General features: G+C 49.9%; 1 protein-coding gene across 11 annotated transcripts in view; it reads left to right on the forward strand.

Annotated features, from left to right (window-relative positions):
- The window catches only part of TRRAP (transformation/transcription domain associated protein), a 119,633-nt gene that overhangs the window by 92,511 nt on the left and 8,247 nt on the right, over nucleotides 1-18,875 (forward strand). For 8 of the 11 annotated variants that reach the window (XM_047837443.1, XM_047837449.1, XM_047837447.1 and 5 more), the window contains exons 61-70: nucleotides 250-451; nucleotides 1,597-1,761; nucleotides 3,466-3,556; nucleotides 4,811-5,010; nucleotides 5,808-6,069; nucleotides 9,222-9,447; nucleotides 10,339-10,556; nucleotides 13,008-13,192; nucleotides 16,934-17,137; nucleotides 17,224-17,418. In XM_047837443.1, coding sequence (XP_047693399.1) covers nucleotides 250-451; nucleotides 1,597-1,761; nucleotides 3,466-3,556; nucleotides 4,811-5,010; nucleotides 5,808-6,069; nucleotides 9,222-9,447; nucleotides 10,339-10,556; nucleotides 13,008-13,192; nucleotides 16,934-17,137; nucleotides 17,224-17,418 — 1,948 coding nt within the window. The remainder of the gene's footprint in view (nucleotides 1-249; nucleotides 452-1,596; nucleotides 1,762-3,465; nucleotides 3,557-4,810; nucleotides 5,011-5,807; nucleotides 6,070-9,221; nucleotides 9,448-10,338; nucleotides 10,557-13,007; nucleotides 13,193-16,933; nucleotides 17,138-17,223; nucleotides 17,419-18,875) is intronic. The other 3 variants (XM_047837451.1, XM_047837452.1, XM_047837453.1) reach the window with 1 other exon arrangement.

Genomic DNA, 18,875 nt, shown 5'->3' on the forward strand with positions numbered 1-18,875 from the left:
AGCCAGGTCACGATCTCGCGGTCCGTGAGTTCGAGCCCCGCGTCGGGCTCTTGGGCTGATGGCTCGGAGCCTGGAGCCTGTTTCTGATTCTGTGTCTCCCTCTCTCTCTGCCCCTCCCCCGTTCATGCTCTGTCTCTCTCTGTCGCAAAAATAAATAAACATTGAAAAAAAAAAAAAAAAAAAAAATATGGTTTTATGTTACACAAAGCTCACCTAAAAATAATTATGCTCTGATTTGTGTCCTCTCAGATCTGAGGAAGCAAACAAAGCCTTTTCTGCAGCTGTACAAATGCACGACGTGCTGGTGAAAGCTTGGGCCATGTGGGGCGACTACCTGGAGAACATCTTCGTGAAGGAGCGGCAGCTGCACCTCGGGGTGTCCGCCATCACCTGTTACCTGCACGCCTGCCGGCATCAGAATGAGAGCAAATCGAGGAAATACTTAGCCAAGGTGAGAACGAAAGAACCGGTTTTCCCCGAGGGCCTCCAGTAGCCTTAAGGCTTCCACGAGGAATCGGCTGTTTCCTAATCCGTGCTGGGGTAGGGGGGACTGTCTCACACCTGCACCATCGGTCCCCGTCACTCTTGACAGCATCTGTCATGGTTCCATTTGCGAACTAAGAAAACTTGAGTCCAGTGTTCTCTGTGGGGTCTCCCTCTGGAGACTGCCGGAGAGGCTGTCGGCGGGCGGGGTGGGGGGAGCGTTGCTTACCTGCTGGACACCCCATAGATGCTCACATCTCACCTGCAGGGAAGGTGCGCACGGTCACAGAGCTGCTCAGCTCTAGTCGCAGGGGGAGTGGGATCCTCTGACTTCCACAGACACTGCAGGGTGAGGTCACAGCTGCTAGAGTTCTTGTCCCATATCACCCCAGCACCGTGCCATGGACCATGCCGAGGGTGACTGCTTGACCCTGAGGCTGCTTCCTCAGCGTGGCTTCTCGTCTTTTTACTTATGTAATTCTTATCAATTTATTCAAGAAACAGAAACAAAACCCAGAATTAATCCTTGTAGAAAATGTAGGAGTAAGTTCTGCTTTCTGTTTTGTCTGTTAAGGGTTTGGGTTTCTTAGGATTCCTTGATTTGACGTCAACATCTGGAATGAATGTCAGCACCTAGTATTTAAAAGTGACCCTAGAAACACAGACTAGCTATAGTGATGCAAAGAAGCTGCCTAAGTATCTGACTTCGGATTTGCCTACTTCTCGATATAATTGTTGCAGACAGTGGACACCAGGCTGCCAGCGTGTGGCCCACCTGACGCCGGGGTGCTGTTCATCAGAGATTTTTGGCAAAAGGCCATTTTGTTTTGGTGAGGTCGTGAGTGTGAATTCGGAGGTCACTGGCCACTGGTCGCCGGCAGGTTGGGGCAGTTAATGATTGCCAGTAATGCTGAGTCTACGTAAGAACCGTGTGCACACTTGGGTTTTTATCCGTCTGTGATTTATACGTGAAGTTTAGCAGCATTGGCCATTTTGTACTTACTTTTCACACATTGCCCATAAGGCTATTCTATGTGCTATGCTGGGGAAAAGGCACCGGATTAAGGGCGTCAGAATTTTTATTCACCTCTAGGATTTTTCCTCCTGTCTTAGGTGCTGTGGCTTCTGAGTTTTGATGACGACAAAAATACTTTGGCAGATGCTGTCGACAAGTACTGCATCGGCGTGCCGCCCATCCAGTGGCTGGCCTGGATCCCCCAGCTGCTCACCTGCCTGGTTGGCTCCGAGGGAAAGCTGCTTTTGAACCTTATTAGCCAGGTGCGAATAACAAGGTCTCTTTGTTCACAAGAAAATTATGTCTTCATTTCACATTGTTTTTTTCTGGAAAGAAAGTGCATGCTCAAAATACTGAAAATAAGTGAAAGATAGGAAGATGTACACATTTAGACATCACTTGATCTGAAGCACAATGAGATGTGATCGAAGAATTAGGGGCACCTGGGTGGCTCAGTGTGTTAAGCATCCAACTTCACTTCAGGTCATGATCTCGCAGTTTGTGAGTTCGAGCCCCGTGTCGGGCTCTGAGCTCCGTGCTGACAGCTCAGGGCCTGGAGCCTTCTTTAGATTCTGTGTCTCCCTCTCTCTCTGTCCCTCCCCTGCTCACTCGCTCTCTCTCTCTCTCTCTCTCAAAAAATAAAAGCCTTAAGAAAAAAAAAAGAAGTGATTGAAGAATAGGTCAAGGTTGCAGTGAAATAATCCACTCGGTTGTTACGTGCTAAAATGCTAATTTTTTTGCTTGCGTATGATGCCACATAAAGATGCAGATGAAACAAGCATTCTCTCAAAATGTACAGTTACTAGTGATTACTCTGAAATACAGTGAAATGCGTATCTGATCGTAGCTGGTTTCCCATCATCGTGCCGGAACCCTTTGGAGCTTCCCTTCAAACTGAAGTCAGCATAATGGTAGCCTTGTCCCACCTCGTGCAGTTGTGCAGGGTGAAAGCTGTGTGCACTGGGGACGGGCTTTGGAGATGGGACACACTGGGGTCCTATGGGCTTTCATGACCATTAGTTGAGATGATTTCAGATTGTCCCTCTTCTGTGAGAAGCCTGCTGGGTAGAGGAAGGACCCAGACAGTAGACATTTGGAGACTGTTCTGTCTCATGTACAGTCCCCTTGACTGTGTTTCTTTCTGTAAAGTTAGCCCCGTGACTGACTTCATGAATGAAGTGGCTCCCAACTGAGCGTTTAGGAATATGACGCTCATCTGTCTTTACATGAGATGCATCATCCACGTTGTACCCAGAAATGGTTTTACTTTTTCCCTCGAGAGACTGCAGCTATGTTCCTGGGTGCTGGCATTTTGCTTGACGTTTATCTGCTCGATTCAGTCCATTTGGTATTGTCCTCATTGAACGTCTAGAGCTAGATGTCGTTGGTGTCTTCTGGGCACATTTTGGAGAGTGTGAGTAACATGATAGTAGCTATTCAGACCTTTCGAAGAAGCCATAAAGCCCCAGTTTGGTAAGACTGGTGTTTCTTATCTTAAATAGAAAATTTTCAGCATCCTCCTTGCTGCCGTCACGTACAATAAAGTTCTTCACTAATGAACCTAATAGAATTGGTTCCCAGTGAATTGCCTAACATAAAGACTGACTGGTGTCATTTTGTGTTTCCCTGTTACTTACCCAAGTAGGATCCAGGGACCAGTGTGTTTTGCCCTCCTCAGATTTGCCAAATCAAACGAAAGTGGTTTCTCTGTCATTAACCATCCGTCCCTAGGCAGAACCAGTTGGGCACCACGTTGATCTCTCTCAGATCTTTCGAGGGAAACTAGGTATTTTACCTGCTGTTTAATCTGAACTCGTGTATTAGCTCAGTGGTATAGTATTTTGCCTCCTTGGTCCAGATGCAGACCCCCGCCCATTTATGAACGACAAGTTATTTTCCATACAAATTGTCCTCATCTAGAAGCACAGTGGTGAGCAGTGCTCTTTATGCTCCGTGTCTCTGAGCAGGTTGGACGCGTGTATCCCCAGGCGGTCTACTTTCCCATCCGGACCCTGTACCTGACCCTGAAAATAGAGCAGCGGGAACGCTACAAGAGCGGTATGTCTCGGGCGGGGCCAGCGGGCCAGACCGAGGAGGGCTCATTGCATGGGGGCATTCCATGTGCCGACGGCTGTGGACACGCTCCCGCCCTCAGCCTGTCTGTCTCTAGCCAGTGAGAGGACACTTCGGGGCTGGGAGGCAAAACCTGATCACTGAGGGAAGTCAGTGGTTTGCCGTTGCTGTGGTTTAATAGGGTTTGTTTACCTGAGTGATTTGGTCCATAAGTAGAAAAAAATATATGAAATTTTTACCTCAAATTGTAAAGTTCAGTAATGCGCCCTGGTAAGCAATATAAGTGTCACCTACTATACGTGTCCTTTATAAGAAATATCTTCTGCTGTCAGAAGAATCCGCATAGAAATCAGTCTTACCAGATGTGAAAATTTACTCAAACCAGAAGGGTTTTAATCCATATTGAACAGTACTCGTATGTTAATAACTTACTAATGGTTTCAGTTGCCCACTGCACATGGTACTGTGTGAGCAGCTGAAGCCCCTTTGCTTCAGGACGTTTTTAACACCCGGTTGTTTATGCTGCAAGGCCAGAGACTATTTAAAAAGGTGACCTGACCCACTGGGCACGTTTGCACCCCCAGCTGATGAGCTGGGTGAGCCAGGGACTGCATGCACGTCTCTGTGCTGGCCTCACGGCCACCACACCCAGGTGGATGTGTGGTTTGGTCGTTTGAAAATTAAGGTTTTTTTCTTCTGACTGAGCCGAAGCTAGAAAAATGGCCCTTGGGTTCTACGACGTATTTCTCACGTGGCAGATGACTGTATTTTTAAAAAATACCTTTTTAACGTACATGGTCTGGCTTTCCTCAATGAGAACATGGAGACTTGCCCATTAAGTACGTTCAGATTCCCTGAGCTGTCTGCAAGGAATGTGAAGAATTTTTTTCCAAACATTTAAAAAATGCTCAAACTTTGAGCAAAGTTAAAAAGGAGAGGACCACGAACACTCATGCACCCTCACCTCACTTCACCGCTCAGCACACGGGCCTGTTCGCTTTCCGCCGACACATTGGAGGCCAGGCTGTAGGCAGTGGCGTTCTGCGGGCCTGAGTCCCTCGGTGCACCTCTCCGCGGAGCCGGGGCGGCTCCCACCCAGCCCCCGGGGAGCCGGCTGTCGTGATGTGCTAACACGCCGGCAGGAACAGCGTTGCTTTGGCCGATGGGTCCCCTAGAGCACCGAGCTCTCGCATCGGGCCAGTTTTGCGCTGACATTGGCGTTGTGTGTGTTGCTCTCAGATTCTGGACAGCAGCAGCCAAGTTCAGTGGGTAACCAGTCCCATTCTGCATCAGATCCAGGGCCCATAAGAGCAACAGCACCAATGTGGCGCTGCAGCCGAATCATGCACATGCAGCGAGAACTGCACCCAACTCTTCTGTCTTCCCTGGAAGGCATCGTCGATCAGATGGTCTGGTTCAGAGAAAACTGGCACGAAGAGGTACGTGCAGAGAACCCATCGTCCCGTGTGCTTTGGGCCGTGTCGCCTTCAGATTGGGTGCCTGCTCATTTATGTCTGTGTTGTCGAATCGAACAGTAGAGTGAGCAGATAGTTAACGTTTGTGCACTAATGCAGCCCCGAATATTTGAAGCAGGAAACTTGAGAAGGAGGTGAAATTGAGAAAGTTCCGCTGGCCTTGACGTGCTTATTACGGTGCTCAATTAAGTATCACTTAGCAGCAGTTACCCGGGCCGCGGTGGTCTTGGGTGTGCGCTGGGTGCAGGTGTAGGTAGCAGAGGCGGAGTTGGTCCTCCAGTGAGCTTTTCCACAGCCAGGCCCTCTCCTTAGTGGTGTTAGCAGTGCAAGCTGATGACAGAGTGATGAGCCCTGTTGTCTAGATGTTCATCTTGTTGGCCCAGAGGCCCCCTTGTTACTATTACCTTATGTGTGTGTCAGACACGCAGCAGTAACTTCAGAACTGGCTGCATAGAAAGGGTTTTCCGACAACAGAAGGGTATGTGTGTGACCCAAAAAGTGGAGTTTTGGTTTGGGTTTTTTTCTTTCTCTCTCTCTCTCTCTCTTTTTTTTAATGTTCAAGACACTTAGTCCCCATCATTAAAAACTCAGCTGACACCGTGGAGTGCACAGGCGTTCTGTCCCTTCTGTGCTGTCTGATTTTACACGTGCTGTGTGCCGGGAGGCGGTGGTGGGACCTGCCAAGCAGGTGCCGTGTGGCTGGTTAGCCGCTTGAATTGGGAGCTCTGTTTTGTGCATTGTCTTGGGTCTCTTTCCACTAGGTTCTCAGGCAGCTCCAGCAGGGCCTGGCGAAATGTTACTCTGTTGCATTTGAGAAAAGCGGGGCGGTGTCGGATGCCAAAATTACCCCCCACACTCTAAATTTTGTCAAGAAGTTGGTGAGCACGTTCGGAGTGGGCCTAGAGAACGTGTCCAACGTCTCGACCATGTTCTCCAGCGCGGCCTCTGAGTCCCTGGCCAGGCGGGCACAGGCCACCGCCCAGGACCCTGTCTTCCAGAAGCTAAAGGGCCAGTTCACAACCGGTGAGTCCCTTCCCTATACCTGCAGAGAGTTCCACTTGGCTGTTGTTGGTCTGTCTTTAACATCTCAGCCAGCTAGTTCCTTGTTTTCGTGAGCACTCTACTGGGTGAGCTGGCAGCACTCTGTTTAAAATGTAGCCTCAGGTCACAAGGTCACGGTGACTCTTGCCAGCCTGTGGTTGCCCGTCCTTCTCTGGAGTGAAGGGTTAAGGTTTGGAACCAGGCTCCGCCTGAGGGATGGAGGGTGTAGGGAAGAGGAGGGTTTCAGGCTAAACCCGCCCTCCCCTCCCACCCCCCTCCACACTTGGTTTTTGTAGGAAAATTGAACAGTGTGAGGTGAGGCAGTGGGCTCAAGGTGACAAGTAGGGCTCAGACTCATAGTGGATTCAGGTGGCAGAATGACCAGGAGGTCGTATCATCATCAATTGTCCCTGGTTTGGGTCCAGGCCTTTTCCGAGAGCCCCAGGAGTATGAACCTTGGCTCCAGCCTGGTGTGGTCGGAGGCGAGCAGGTCCGATCTCCCGGGGCCTCAGTCTTCATCTGCCAGACGGGGGCCCTGGTTCCCACAGCGCGTGTGCACAGGGGCCGACCGTGTCCCCCACGCAGGCTATCTTGCCACCTGTGTCCTGCCACCACCCTGCCAACCTGCCCACCCTCTGGCGGAGGAGCCCAGGTGAGCACCAGGGCTCAGTGTGTCTAAAGTATCTTTTAACAACTCACATCACAGAGAACACGGCTGGAAACCTGTGCTGTGTAGACTCTGTTGAAATCACATAAAAGAAAATATGTCCCACTAATTACACAGGATGCTTTGCAGCTATAGCCATGACTTACTTTTGATCCATCCAGGATAGGGTGTGTCCTGCCATCATTCCAGGCACCCCGGGGCCCCCGGGTGTCTTCCCCTGCCTTGTGAGCTGGGCATTAAAGGTAACACTGGACTCGCCTTAAGGTCGAGGGGCTTCCCCTGCTGATCCCACACCTTGAAGAAGATGTTCTTTGAGCGATAAAATACGAGCTTTTCATATCTTTTACCCTGAAGCACTTTGGTCACCTTAGATTATTTTCCTTGTGATGTTCACGTGACATGCTGTCAGTCTTTCCTGAAAAAGGAAAAGTCTGAGGTGAATTTTGTGGAGACTGTCTTATTTTACTTAAAAAATAGGACATTAAGTCTTTTTTTTTTTTTAAGTTTATTTTTGAAAGAGAGAGAGAACACAAGTGAGGGAGGGGCAAAAAGAGAGAGGGAGAGAGAATCCCAAGCAGGCTCCACACTCGGCGCAGACAGAGCCCAATGTGGGGCTCGAACTCACAAGCCGTGAGATCATGACCTGAGCCAAAATCAGGAATTGGATGCTTAACCAACTGAGACACCCAGGTGCCCCTGTTTAGTATGTCTTTACCTTAAAATGTCCGCTGGTTAAATCAAATGTCATCTGAAACAGAACATTCAGAGGGAGACAAGTCATTTGGGTGTCGATACAAAAAAAAATTTAAAAACTGAACTGTGAGAGACGACCGCCGTGAGGCTCTGACAGCCTCTTCCAAGTGTGGGCGTTTCAGATACTTCACTCCGAGCTCTGCATCCCCTCTGGTCACCCGTTCCCAGGAAGGCCGTCTCTGGGTCCGAGCACCACCTTCTAGTTCCCACAAGAGAGCGAGAGTTGCCCACTCCCGTCCTCGGCCAGTATCGCACGTGCTGGCTGCTACCTAACCCAGTGAGGAGGTGGGAGAAAGCTAAAAAACAGGTCAGATTTATCCCAGAGAATGAAGACTTCTTTCCCTGCACGAACTCGTCCATGAATGTCACAGCCATTTTGTTTGCAGTGGCACCAAACTGAGAATAAGAATGGGGAGTGTGTGATGCATCCGTGCTCGCTTAAGATTGACAGAATGGAGTTAGCCATTGATTGAGTGACTTGGACGAGCCTTAGGTTATGCCGAGTGTGAAAAGCCAATTCAAAGGGATGCCTGCCGAGAGATTGTTACGAAGCGTTTGTGAAATCACGTAATAACGGGGGTGGAAAGCGGGTCGGTGGCCAGGTGTTCGGATTCAGGGTGGAGGTGGGCGTGGCCACAGGGCTGACCCAGGGGGGGTCTGTGGATTTCGGTGCTTCTGGGTGTTTGGAGGCTGGGTTTACATTTGGACGGCCGCAGCCCTTCTGGTGCCTTTGGGCCGCCCGTGTAGGTGTCGATGGGGCCCTCACCGGGCACATCGGTTACCCCCGATCGCCTTCCTGCATCGGTCCAGCCTGCAGCACCCTGGTAGGGGAGGCAGGTTGGATAGGGGACCGGGGTCTGGGCTGGGCGTGCCTCTCAGGACTGCACCAGGCTCACCCCGCACGACCTAACTCTGCAGAAGAGCGTTTGCAAGAGGCTCCTGAGAGCCCTTCAGCTTGAGTGCAGAGGTCACCCTGCCATTATCACAGATCCCGGTCCTGTCGGCGCGAGGATGGTGGCTCCCTCGGGGTCTGTTTCCCACAGAAATGGTGCGGCTTATCCTGATGTTCGGGCTCCTGCGAGCGAGAGTCACGTGGAGCCCCTCCCACCAGTGGCGCTCATCAGTGCGGGGTTGAGGTCTTTTTTGACGATGGACTTTTCAGTTTAATTGCCTTTTCAGTACTGAGTCTCAGTAAAATCTGAGGAACACAGTCATCTGGGATTTTTATTTGTTTAAATATAAAATGCATGCTTTCCGTGTTTGGCACTTTAGTTTCTTGTCTAAGTGTCTTCTGATGAACGGGTTTATAACCTAGCATTTGCCTGGATTGGATTACTGCCTTGGCCCTCACTGTGGTGGTTGCTCTCAGGTGGGGCTGCCGGCCCCCTGGGTTCCCGTGTCCCTCAGGGTGCTCCCCGCATCCTTTCCTGAAAGGAACCTGTGACCGTTGGGGCTGAGGCTTCCTGTCGGCACTCCATGTGTTCCCTCCTCCAGTCTTGGGGGGAGACCGGTCCCACCTGAGGGTCCCCATCACTCGGTCAGTCTTCAGCTTACACTTTAAAGAGTGGGAGAGGCAAAAATGCTTTGCTCCAGGTTGGGTATAGAGTAAAACATTCCTGCTTCCTCTCTGGGACGCTCTTGAGCGTGATTTTGTAGTGAATTCCGGGTCACCCCAGATGACTAAAAATGTTTTTAATTACATTTTATTTTGAAGATTTTGACTTCAGCGTTCCAGGATCCATGAAGCTACATAATCTTATCTCTAAGTTGAAAAAGTGGATCAAAATCCTGGAGGCTAAAACCAAGCAGCTTCCAAAGTTCTTCCTCATAGAAGAAAAGTGCCGGTTTTTGAGCAATTTCTCAGCACAGACCGCTGAAGTAGAAATTCCAGGAGAATTTCTGATGCCAAAGCCGACACATTATTACATCAAGATTGCTAGGTAAGTGAGCCGCTCGACTGGCCTCAGGGAAGACCTGGGGCTGCCGTTCTGGTTCCTTCTGGCCCCTGAAGTGGGAGAACGAGAGATTGTTCTCGGATCTGAGCCATCAAGCACGGTAGAGGGTTCTGGTCGAACTGATGGGGTAAATGTCTTGTTTGTGTCCCCTTTGTGTTTCTTTTGTTTCTGAAAGGCTCTTTTCTAATTTCCACAGAACTGGACATGATAGAAAGGTTATCGGTCTGTAAAACTTTTAAAGCTTAGTAGTCAAAGCAGAATTGGGCAATTATAAAATTCATTGGTGTGTATACTGTATCTTATTTTAAATGTAGAAGGTGTGGTAACAAATGGTCGTAATCAGACCCGGAGCTCTGCTCTCTCGTGCATCTGGACTTGGATTTCCCAGTCCTCCAAATCTGACTCCTCTTCCGGCCGCCCACCCTGCTCCTCGTCTTCTGTCCGTAGCCAGGGCGCGAGGGAGGGAGGTGAGGGCGAGGTGTGTCCATCCTCAGCCTGCTCCTGGGGCAGCTGCTCCCCATGGCCCCTGGGCCAGACCGTCCTGTCCCCCGGCTCTGTGGCTGGGTGCTCAGAGACCAGTCAGCTGCCCATCTGGAGCTCCTGAAGTCGGAGCCCGGGGCCCGATTGTTTGACGACGACAGCGTCATCTACTCTTCCGCCTTTGAGTTTCCCTGTGTCAAGATGTCTTCCCCCACGTCATAAAATCCCGTCGTACCATTTAAACCTGGTCAGAGTGACCTCTGTAGCTGCGCGTTCTGTCTTTTTGTGACGATTCCGAGTGCTGTCTTTGTAAAGTTCCCTTTTCTTCTCAAAGAGGATTGGAAGTCGAGCCTCAGGAAGGGGAGTTGGTGTTTCATCGTGTGCTTGTTTGGGCAGGTTTATGCCCAGGGTGGAAATTGTGCAGAAGCACAACACGGCAGCCAGGAGACTGTACATCCGTGGGCACAACGGCAAGATCTACCCGTACCTCGTCATGAACGACGCCTGCCTGACGGAGTCCCGGCGAGAGGAGCGCGTCCTGCAGCTGCTCCGGCTGCTGAACCCCTGTTTGGAGAAGAGAAAGGAAACCACAAAGAGGCACTTATTTTTCACAGGTATGACAGGTGCGCTTTGGGGGCACATAGCCGGTCCCGTTAGCCTTTGCAGATTTTCCCGCGTGCCGTCTGGGGAACTGAGAATGCCCTGAAGCTCACCAAGCAGGGAGGGTTCTGGAATGAGGACCCAGTGCCGTGAAGAAGCCGCTCCCTTCTCACTGCAAGACGGGTGCTCTGATGAGTGTTTGGGAAAGGGGGGTGCCTGCCTGTGCGCGCTGCTGGTTTCCCTCGCCCGGAACCCGTGCTCTGGGGAAACGTGCGCTGGCACCGGGCCTGTCGTGGGCGTGTTAGCAGCGTGTTGTGAGTGTGTTTAAGTGCGGTCTTCAAACGACTCCTGGAACTCAACAGTGCACTGCACGGCCCCTGCTGGAGCGAGCCTTCGTGGAGTGAAATGCGGTGCAAGGGAAAGTCAGCAAGGCCAGTGAACGCCACAGAAATCGTGGCCAGGTGGCCACCAGCAGCCTCCGAGTAAGGCCTTTCCATACGTAGTTGTCCTGGGTGGTTCATGAGTGAGCCTTTCTGTCTGTAACGGGCAGAGATGAGATGCCTGTGATCCCGCTTAGAGAAGAGAACCACGGTCAAAACATTTTAGCATCTAACCTCTGAGGTTGGGAGCCTACTGCAATGCATATTAGCCAGTCCCATAGGGAACTTTCTTCTGATGGCTAAGAATCCAACCCGTTTTGACTTAAAATCTTTCACCCTAAAGTTCACTATCCCCCAAATAAGTCAATTGAGGAACTAGAGTATACAGAAAACTGTATGCATTTTAACATGCACATGATGTGATCTGTAGTGTTGATTACATCTGTGGGTAATAGATGATTCTTTGTCTTTTCCAAAGAAACAACCTCTTGGTCAGCACCAAATGACAGTCCAAATACATGCCCTCGAGTCACTGTGGGATGTCTTTATGGGTTGAAACCATGGAACAAGCCAGTAGCCGTGGTTTGACTGAGCTTAGACCAAATTAAACCTATGTTCGTTAAAAGTCAGAGGCGTGTGTGTGTGTGTGTATTTGGAGGGGGAGGGTGTGTTTGTGTACACGTACCACGCTGACACTCAGGGCAGGTGCAAGTGGTTATTGTGGCCTAGGGACAGGCTGGTGCAGATACTGGGTCATAGCTCCCACTCCCTCCCCACCCCTGCAGCACCAGTGTGGCTGCTGCCATGACCCTGTGCTGGCACACTTCGTTTGCTATCTTCTGGAAATTACTCAGCTTTCTACAAAATATCTTCAACAAAATGTCTTAAGGGGCACCTGGCTAGCTGAGTCAGTAGAGTATGTGACTCTCGATCACAGGGTTGAGTTCAAGCTCCACGTTGAGCATAGAGCTTGCTTTAAAAAAAAAAAAAAAAAAAAAAAAAAAGTTTTAATAATATTTCCTTGATCTAATATCTTTTTTAACTTTTTTTTTAACTTTTTTTTTTAAACATTTGTTCATTTTTAGTATATGTGCTGCCGAAGCAAGCACACATTTGTTCGTTTTTGAAAGAGAAAACGCGCAAGCCGGAGAGGGGCAGAGATAAAGGGAGACACAGAACTCAACGCAGGCTCCAGGCTCCAAGCTGTCAGTGCAGAGCCTGATGCGGGGCTTGAACTCAGGAACTGTGAGATTATGACCTGAGCTGAAGTCGGACACTTAACCGACTGAGCCACCCAGGTGCCCCATTGATCTAATATCTTTAAAGTGTTATTTAATCTACCAGCAACCCCATGGGTACATATTGTAGTCCCATTTATAAATGAAGAAACTGAAGTTCATACAAGTCCAGTGACCATTCCCAAGGTCATGTCACTGGGAAAACAGCCCTCGGGATGTGAGTGTGGACAATCTGGCTCCAGGGCAGCCATACCCAACACTTTCTGCTTGAGTGTGGTCATGACGTGGGTTATCCTCATGTGGGGTGAATTGCTTCATAAAGAGTGCCCATCACTGCCCATACAGCTCCACAAAGTGACTGGGCAGAATGACCAGGTTGGTTCTGGAAACTTATCTGAGGCACAGAAAATGATGTGAGGGATCGTTTTCCTGATTTCCTGAAGACGGGGCCCAGCCATCCCCGACGCCGGAAGACCGCCTGACAAAATCACACTCCTACCTCGGAGTGAGTGGGAGGATTGATTTCTCCTGACAGGGTGCCGATGGAGGAGGACCTCTGAAGAGCGGACGAGGTTGGCAGTCTCCGATTTTTAAAGATTGCTTTCTAAAGAATTTCCGTTCATCTGTGTCTTAAGCAAAAGGGGCTGGTGGCTCAGGCTCCGTCGCTCAGCAGATTGGGCTTCGTGCCATGTGCTGAGTGGGTACGCAGTGTGGGACTTCCAGCTTTCCCCCAACCCCCGTCCTCTGCTCGTGAAGGGCCGAGTGATCTCCTCCCAAGACGGCCCTGGAGGTGGAGTCGAGCGCTGCCCCCTGGCGTCGTCTCAGTCATTTCCTCCTTTCTCCTCAGTTCCTCGAGTTGTGGCGGTGTCCCCTCAGATGCGCCTCGTGGAGGACAACCCCTCTTCTCTTTCCCTCGTGGAGATCTACAAGCAGCGCTGTGCGAAGAAGGGCATCGAGCACGACAACCCCATCTCCCGCTACTATGACAGACTGGCCACGGTGCAGGCACGCGGGACCCAGGCCAGCCACCAGGTACCGAATCGGGCCAGCTGCGCTCTGTGGCGGAGCTCCCCCGGCACGAGCGCTTAGAGGAGTAGCGGGCGGTTGAGAGGGACCTTTCTCCCTCACTGGACTTGTGAGTGGTCAGAATTAGGCGACCATGGCCCCTGATGTGGTGACATTTGCTGCAGAATATCTTGACGGCAAACTCCTCTGGCAGCCAGACCTGCTCTGAGGGATATGAGGCTGCTTATCCAGTCCGCGTTCACGCTCCTCTGGTTTGCGGCCGGGGCCGGGGTGAACCACGGCCTCTGTGTTGTGTATGCTTTTTAAAATGTGGAAAGTGGCGAGCCCTGAAACGAGTCAGGCCCAGTTGTTTTGGTCGCCTGGTGTGGGAGCACAGTGCCTCCCACAGGAGTCCCATGCGGCTCTGGCCTCATCAGGTGGGTGGAGGGCCGTCCCCACCAGCAGATTCCTGCCCTTGCTAGAAAGCAGGGCAGGTGGGGGTCTGGGTGAAGAGGTTTTGCGCGGGATTGTGTGCATCACCAGAAGGTAGCTCTATCGTGGCCTGCTCCCCCAAAGCCACCGTGGTCCTTCCTGTGGCTCCCGAGAGGGCCTCGTGATTTTTAGGAGAGATGCCACGAAGCTGGAAGCTCTGATCTTGCTTCCATCCTCCCAGGGACTCACTTCAGTTAGCCTGGGACCTGGAAGACTATCTCTAGGAAGATGGAGCCCACAGGGTGCTTGCCTCACCCGCCTGGGCAGTGCTCAGGGTACAGGCAGGGCCTGAGGCGGTCCGGGCCTCGGGCTCTGTTGCGAGCCTCCTACCTTTGTGCAGGCAAAACGAGTGGAACCCGTCTGTTGATGGGTGTCTGTGGACAGAGCTCGTGGCCTCCCTTGGGAATTGGTGTCAGGGCTTCATCAGGGTGCAGGTGACTGCCTGGTCACTCTGTGGACCGAGGACAGTACTGAGGTGTTTGTGCAAGATGAATGGATTCTATTCTTAAGACTGCATTTATTTGTCTTTGACATTATGGAAACTGATGACCTCTATCTGCAAATACATATTTACATGAGGTTCCATGTGTTTTACAAACTATCTGTGTGATATTGTTTATTCTGAGAGAGAGCGAGAGAGCACATGTGAGTAGGGGAGGAGGACAGAGAATCCCAAGCAGGCTCTATGCTGTCAGCACAGAGCCAGACCCAGGGCTTGATCCCAGGAACCATGAGATCACGACCTGAGCCAAAATCAAGTCAGACACTCAACTGACTGAGCCACCCAGGCGCCCCGAAAATTCACCCTTTAAAATGTTCAATTCAGTGTTTCCGGCATATTCACAGAGTTGTGAATGATGACCACAATCTGTCTTTAAAACAGTTGAGGGGCACCTGGGTGGCTCAGTTGGTTAAGCACCTGACTTTTGATTTCGCCTCAGGTCATGATCTCATAGTTGTGAAATTGAACCCTGCTTCGGTATCAGTAGTTTGTTCCTTTCTATTGCTTAATAATAGTCCCTTGTATGACTATATCACATGTAATTGATCTATTCATCAGTTGGTAGACTTTTGGATTGTTGATACTTTTTGACTTATGGCCAGTGCTAAGGACTGTAAGCGTTTGTGTATATATTTTTACATGGGCATATGTTTTCATTTCTCTTCAATACATACCTAGGAGTAGAATTGATTGGTCACGTGGTAAGTTTTATGTCTATTACATGAACTCCCAGACTATTTTCCCAGGTGATTGCAGTGTATGAGGGTTCTCTTTTCCCTGCACTCTTGTCTACAGTTATTATCTCTTTTTCTTATAGTCATTCTCATTCATTTTGGTTGATAACAAGTGATGTTGAGCAACTTTTCGTGTGCTAATTGGCTGTTTGCATATTTTCTTTGGAGAAATGTTTATTAAAGCCTTCTGCTTATTTTTAAATTGTATGATTTGTTTTTTTGTTTTTGATGCTGAGAATTCTTTGTATGTTCTGGATGCAAGTGACTTGATACGAGTGGTTTCATTTTATTTCCTGTGTATTGGCTATGTTTTCCTGAGCCTTCATTTATCTCGTTTTTGTTGAAAACTGGACATTTTTAATAATATATGTTAACTCTAGAAATCAGATCCTTTTCCCTAAGGTTTGTTATTGTTGTTGTTTGCTTAGTGACTTTCCTGGACTGATTTGTAAATTCTCTGTTTTCGCCATGTGCAGCCATTGAAGTCTCTGCTCATTTAGCTAATGATTTGACAGATTTTCTTAAATGCTTTGAACCAATAAGTCTTCCTTCCGCCTTTTTTGAGGGCCTCTATGGGGGGAGGGGGATGCCTTCCACTTGGCCAAGTAGTTTATGTTCTGCCTTAGCTTCTACTTCCTGTTTGTGCAGATCCAGGTCAACCAGAAGTGGAAGCATTGGGCTTTCTGAGGTTTTTCGTGACCTTCTAGTGACCTTCTAGATTCTCAAGAATATATCGAGGCTTTTCGAAGCCTCCTGTGGTCATCGTACTCCCTCACTCTTCCTCTTGTCTGCCATCATCTTCTGTGCTGCAGCTGGTATCGCTGCCTTGGGCATCTGTAGGGTGACGTGGTCGTCACTGACTGCTTTCAGCAAACGCCTGTCGGATAGGGTGCTCCTCACTGGCTGAACTCGAAGTTCGATCAGAGACAAGCCCAATAAATGGGGCTTCCTCCTCCCCCTAACCCCACCCCCCACCCACAGGAAGCTGCCAGATAAGTCAAATAGTGGCACTTCTCTGGAGATGAGGTTTTTGAACGCATTTTGCCCACTCCTGGCTGCTGGTTTCTACAGCTGTCATGGTCGCAAAGCCACTGTGGAGCTGGGTAGATGGGAATGGTATAATCAAACTGCCACAAAGATCACTGTCACCAAGATTCAGCCTTTTTTTCCGCTTGAGTAAAAGCTACTCGGATTTTTGTAATAAGCCTTTAATTTCCAGAATTTAAAAAAGTTTTCCAGGGGCACCTGGATGGCTCAGTCGGTTAAACGTCTGACTTCGGCTTAGGTCATGATTTCACGGTCCATGAGTTCGAGCCCCGCGTCAGGCTCTATGCTGACAGCTCAGAGCCCACAGCCTGCTTCGAATTAAGTTTCTGATGTTTGCTAATGTTCTCGATGGTGTTTGTGGTTCTTGGTTGCTTAGGGCCTGCATTTTAGTGGTAGTCAGAGCCCATAGGTAGGACTTAGCCCAGAACAGACCTGTGCCTTTACCATTTGGTCTAACAGGAACGGAATTAACTCGGCAGACTTTTTATTGAGACTGTCTCTGAATTAGTGGTGTTTGAAATAGTGTTGTGAGTCCTCCAGCACAGAATTCACTTTAAAGTGTTGTGTAACATCTGCTCTACTTTGATAGACTAGCTCCTTCAGTTATACACCTTTCGTCTTTAATAGTCTAAGGTGTGAATTGTTGTCATCCAACTATTTGTTCTTTTTGTTAACCGGCCTAGCATTTTCTCTGGTTAGCAGGTTACGGTATTCAGATTTTGCCTAAATTCTTGGCAGGACAGATATCACGCGTCGTGCTCCTAAGGCTTTTATTCAGATGGCGGTGGTGTTGGTTTGAGCATACGGTGTGGAGCCCTAGAGGGAAATTGACATCCCTGTATTTAGTCAGACAACATCACATACATATTTCTCAATAGAATTCATTCTGTTGGTGCCAAGTAAGTACAAACCTACAATTGGAGAGTTTTCCTTTTGGAGAAAAAAAAACGAGCGAATTGGAGGGAGGTATCATGGGGTGATCTGTCCTTGCAGGTCCTTCGAGACATCCTCAAGGAGGTTCAGAGTAACATGGTACCACGCAGCATGCTCAAGGAGTGGGCTCTGCACACGTTCCCCAACGCCACGGACTACTGGACGTTCCGGAAGATGTTCACCATCCAGCTCGCCCTGATTGGCTTTGCAGAGTTCGTCTTGCATTTAAATAGACTCAACCCCGAGATGTTACAGATCGCTCAGGTAAAGGGTGTGAGGAGACGGCACCTCTCCCCAGACCTCTCTGGTGTGTGGTTTCAGTTCCACAAGTGTTTCCTTCTGGTGTTTAGGACACCGGCAAACTGAACGTGGCCTATTTCCGATTTGATATAAACGACGCGACCGGGGACTTAGATGCCAACCGTCCCGTCCCTTTCCGCCTCACCCCCAACATTTCCGAGTTTCTGACCACCATCGGCGTCTCCGGCCCATTGACAGCCTCCATGATCGCTGTCGCCCGGTGCTTCGCCCAGCCCAACTTCAAGGTAGGCCACGGTGGCTGGTGTGGTGCGTGGCTGGGGTCACTTGTATGCGCGCGGCCTCACAGCTGCTGGTCTGCCAGTACGGAGGGAGAGTGTTGCGGCTGCACAGTTAAAGCTTCTGCATTTTGGAAAAAGCGTTTCAAGTTTTTGCTGTCTCAAAGCACTTACAAAAAGGAGTCAGAAGCCTCTACTGATCATTTTCCCAACTATCACTGTTGCTTGCCGGTTTCGTTTATTCCATTTGGTGTCCGTTTTGTGTTGATGTAGATCTTTCTTCTTTAAAAGGGCGGAAATACTGTCTGTAGGGTTGTGCCGTCTTCCTGGCACCGCGGTTATGGGTCCTAGAGGACAGTCGTGGCGGTAGGACATGCGACGGCCGCCCCAGCCGTGGGCGGGTGTGGGATGGCGCTGCCCTCCTCTCGGCGCCGTCCCCGCCCAGCACCGCACCGGCTGCTTCGGTGGCCTCTCCTCAGACTCTCCCAGCAGTTGTCCAGCTGGCGGGCAAGGTGGGCAGCTCAGAGCTCGTGCCGCCGGCAGAGGGCAGACTGGGATTAGAATCCAGTTCCCACTGACTCCAAGCCCGTCTTCACCGCAGTTATTCTCTCCTCACGGTTGGGAGCTGAACGCAACTTATTTTTCTTCTAGCTTAGGAGACGGGTTGTACCTTTTTTCCCCACAGATGAGCAGTTTGTGTCTAGAGACGCCTGCAGATACCAGTTGCTTTTCCAAAAAATTTGCTCAGGACAGTTGTAAGATTATCAGCTAAATGCTTAACTGTGAAGACAGACTTTTTACATCAAACACATCTTGTGCTTTCAGTGCTCGCTTGTCTGTTAGCGAGGAGTGCTTTCTGGAACAGGAGTACGAACAGGGGGAAAAGCAGCCCTGTGGCTCTTCCGTGAGTGAGTGGTCTGTGCTGTGACCATCACTTAGCCGGGGCGTAAGGCTTGGAACAGCAAGTCCTCACTTAGAAATGTTATGCTTCTGGAAACATCATAGGGCAGTCCTTACACTGGCATTTACTTTGAAAACCTTAAAAGAGAACAACGAAGGAAGCACTACCCGTATCTCAGGGGCCTGGTACGATGTGGAGTAGCACCGTGCATTGTTCCTTGTGTAGACGGTGCTGGCCAAGATGAGGAGGAGTCGGGCCACCTTCTCCAAACTCTGGACCCAGATTTCTTAACAGCCTAAATGTAGAGGATGCTTTTAAGTTCACTAAAACATAGACCATTTTGTACAGGAGTGTCTTTTAAAAACACATCTGGGAGGCTCTCTTACTATGCCCAGTATATAAACAGGGAAATTGAGACACAGAGGACTAAGTAAATCGATCAAGGTCACCCAGGCAAGAAGGTGGAGCTGGGGCTAGAACCTGAGTCTGTGCCGTGGCCACACGGAGGCCCGGGGATGGCCCTCCTTGACGTGAGACACATGTCCCGTGACACCCACTTGATTCC

This window comes from Prionailurus viverrinus, chromosome E3 (assembly GCF_022837055.1).
Source record: "Prionailurus viverrinus isolate Anna chromosome E3, UM_Priviv_1.0, whole genome shotgun sequence".
Lineage (NCBI taxonomy): Eukaryota > Metazoa > Chordata > Mammalia > Carnivora > Felidae > Prionailurus > Prionailurus viverrinus.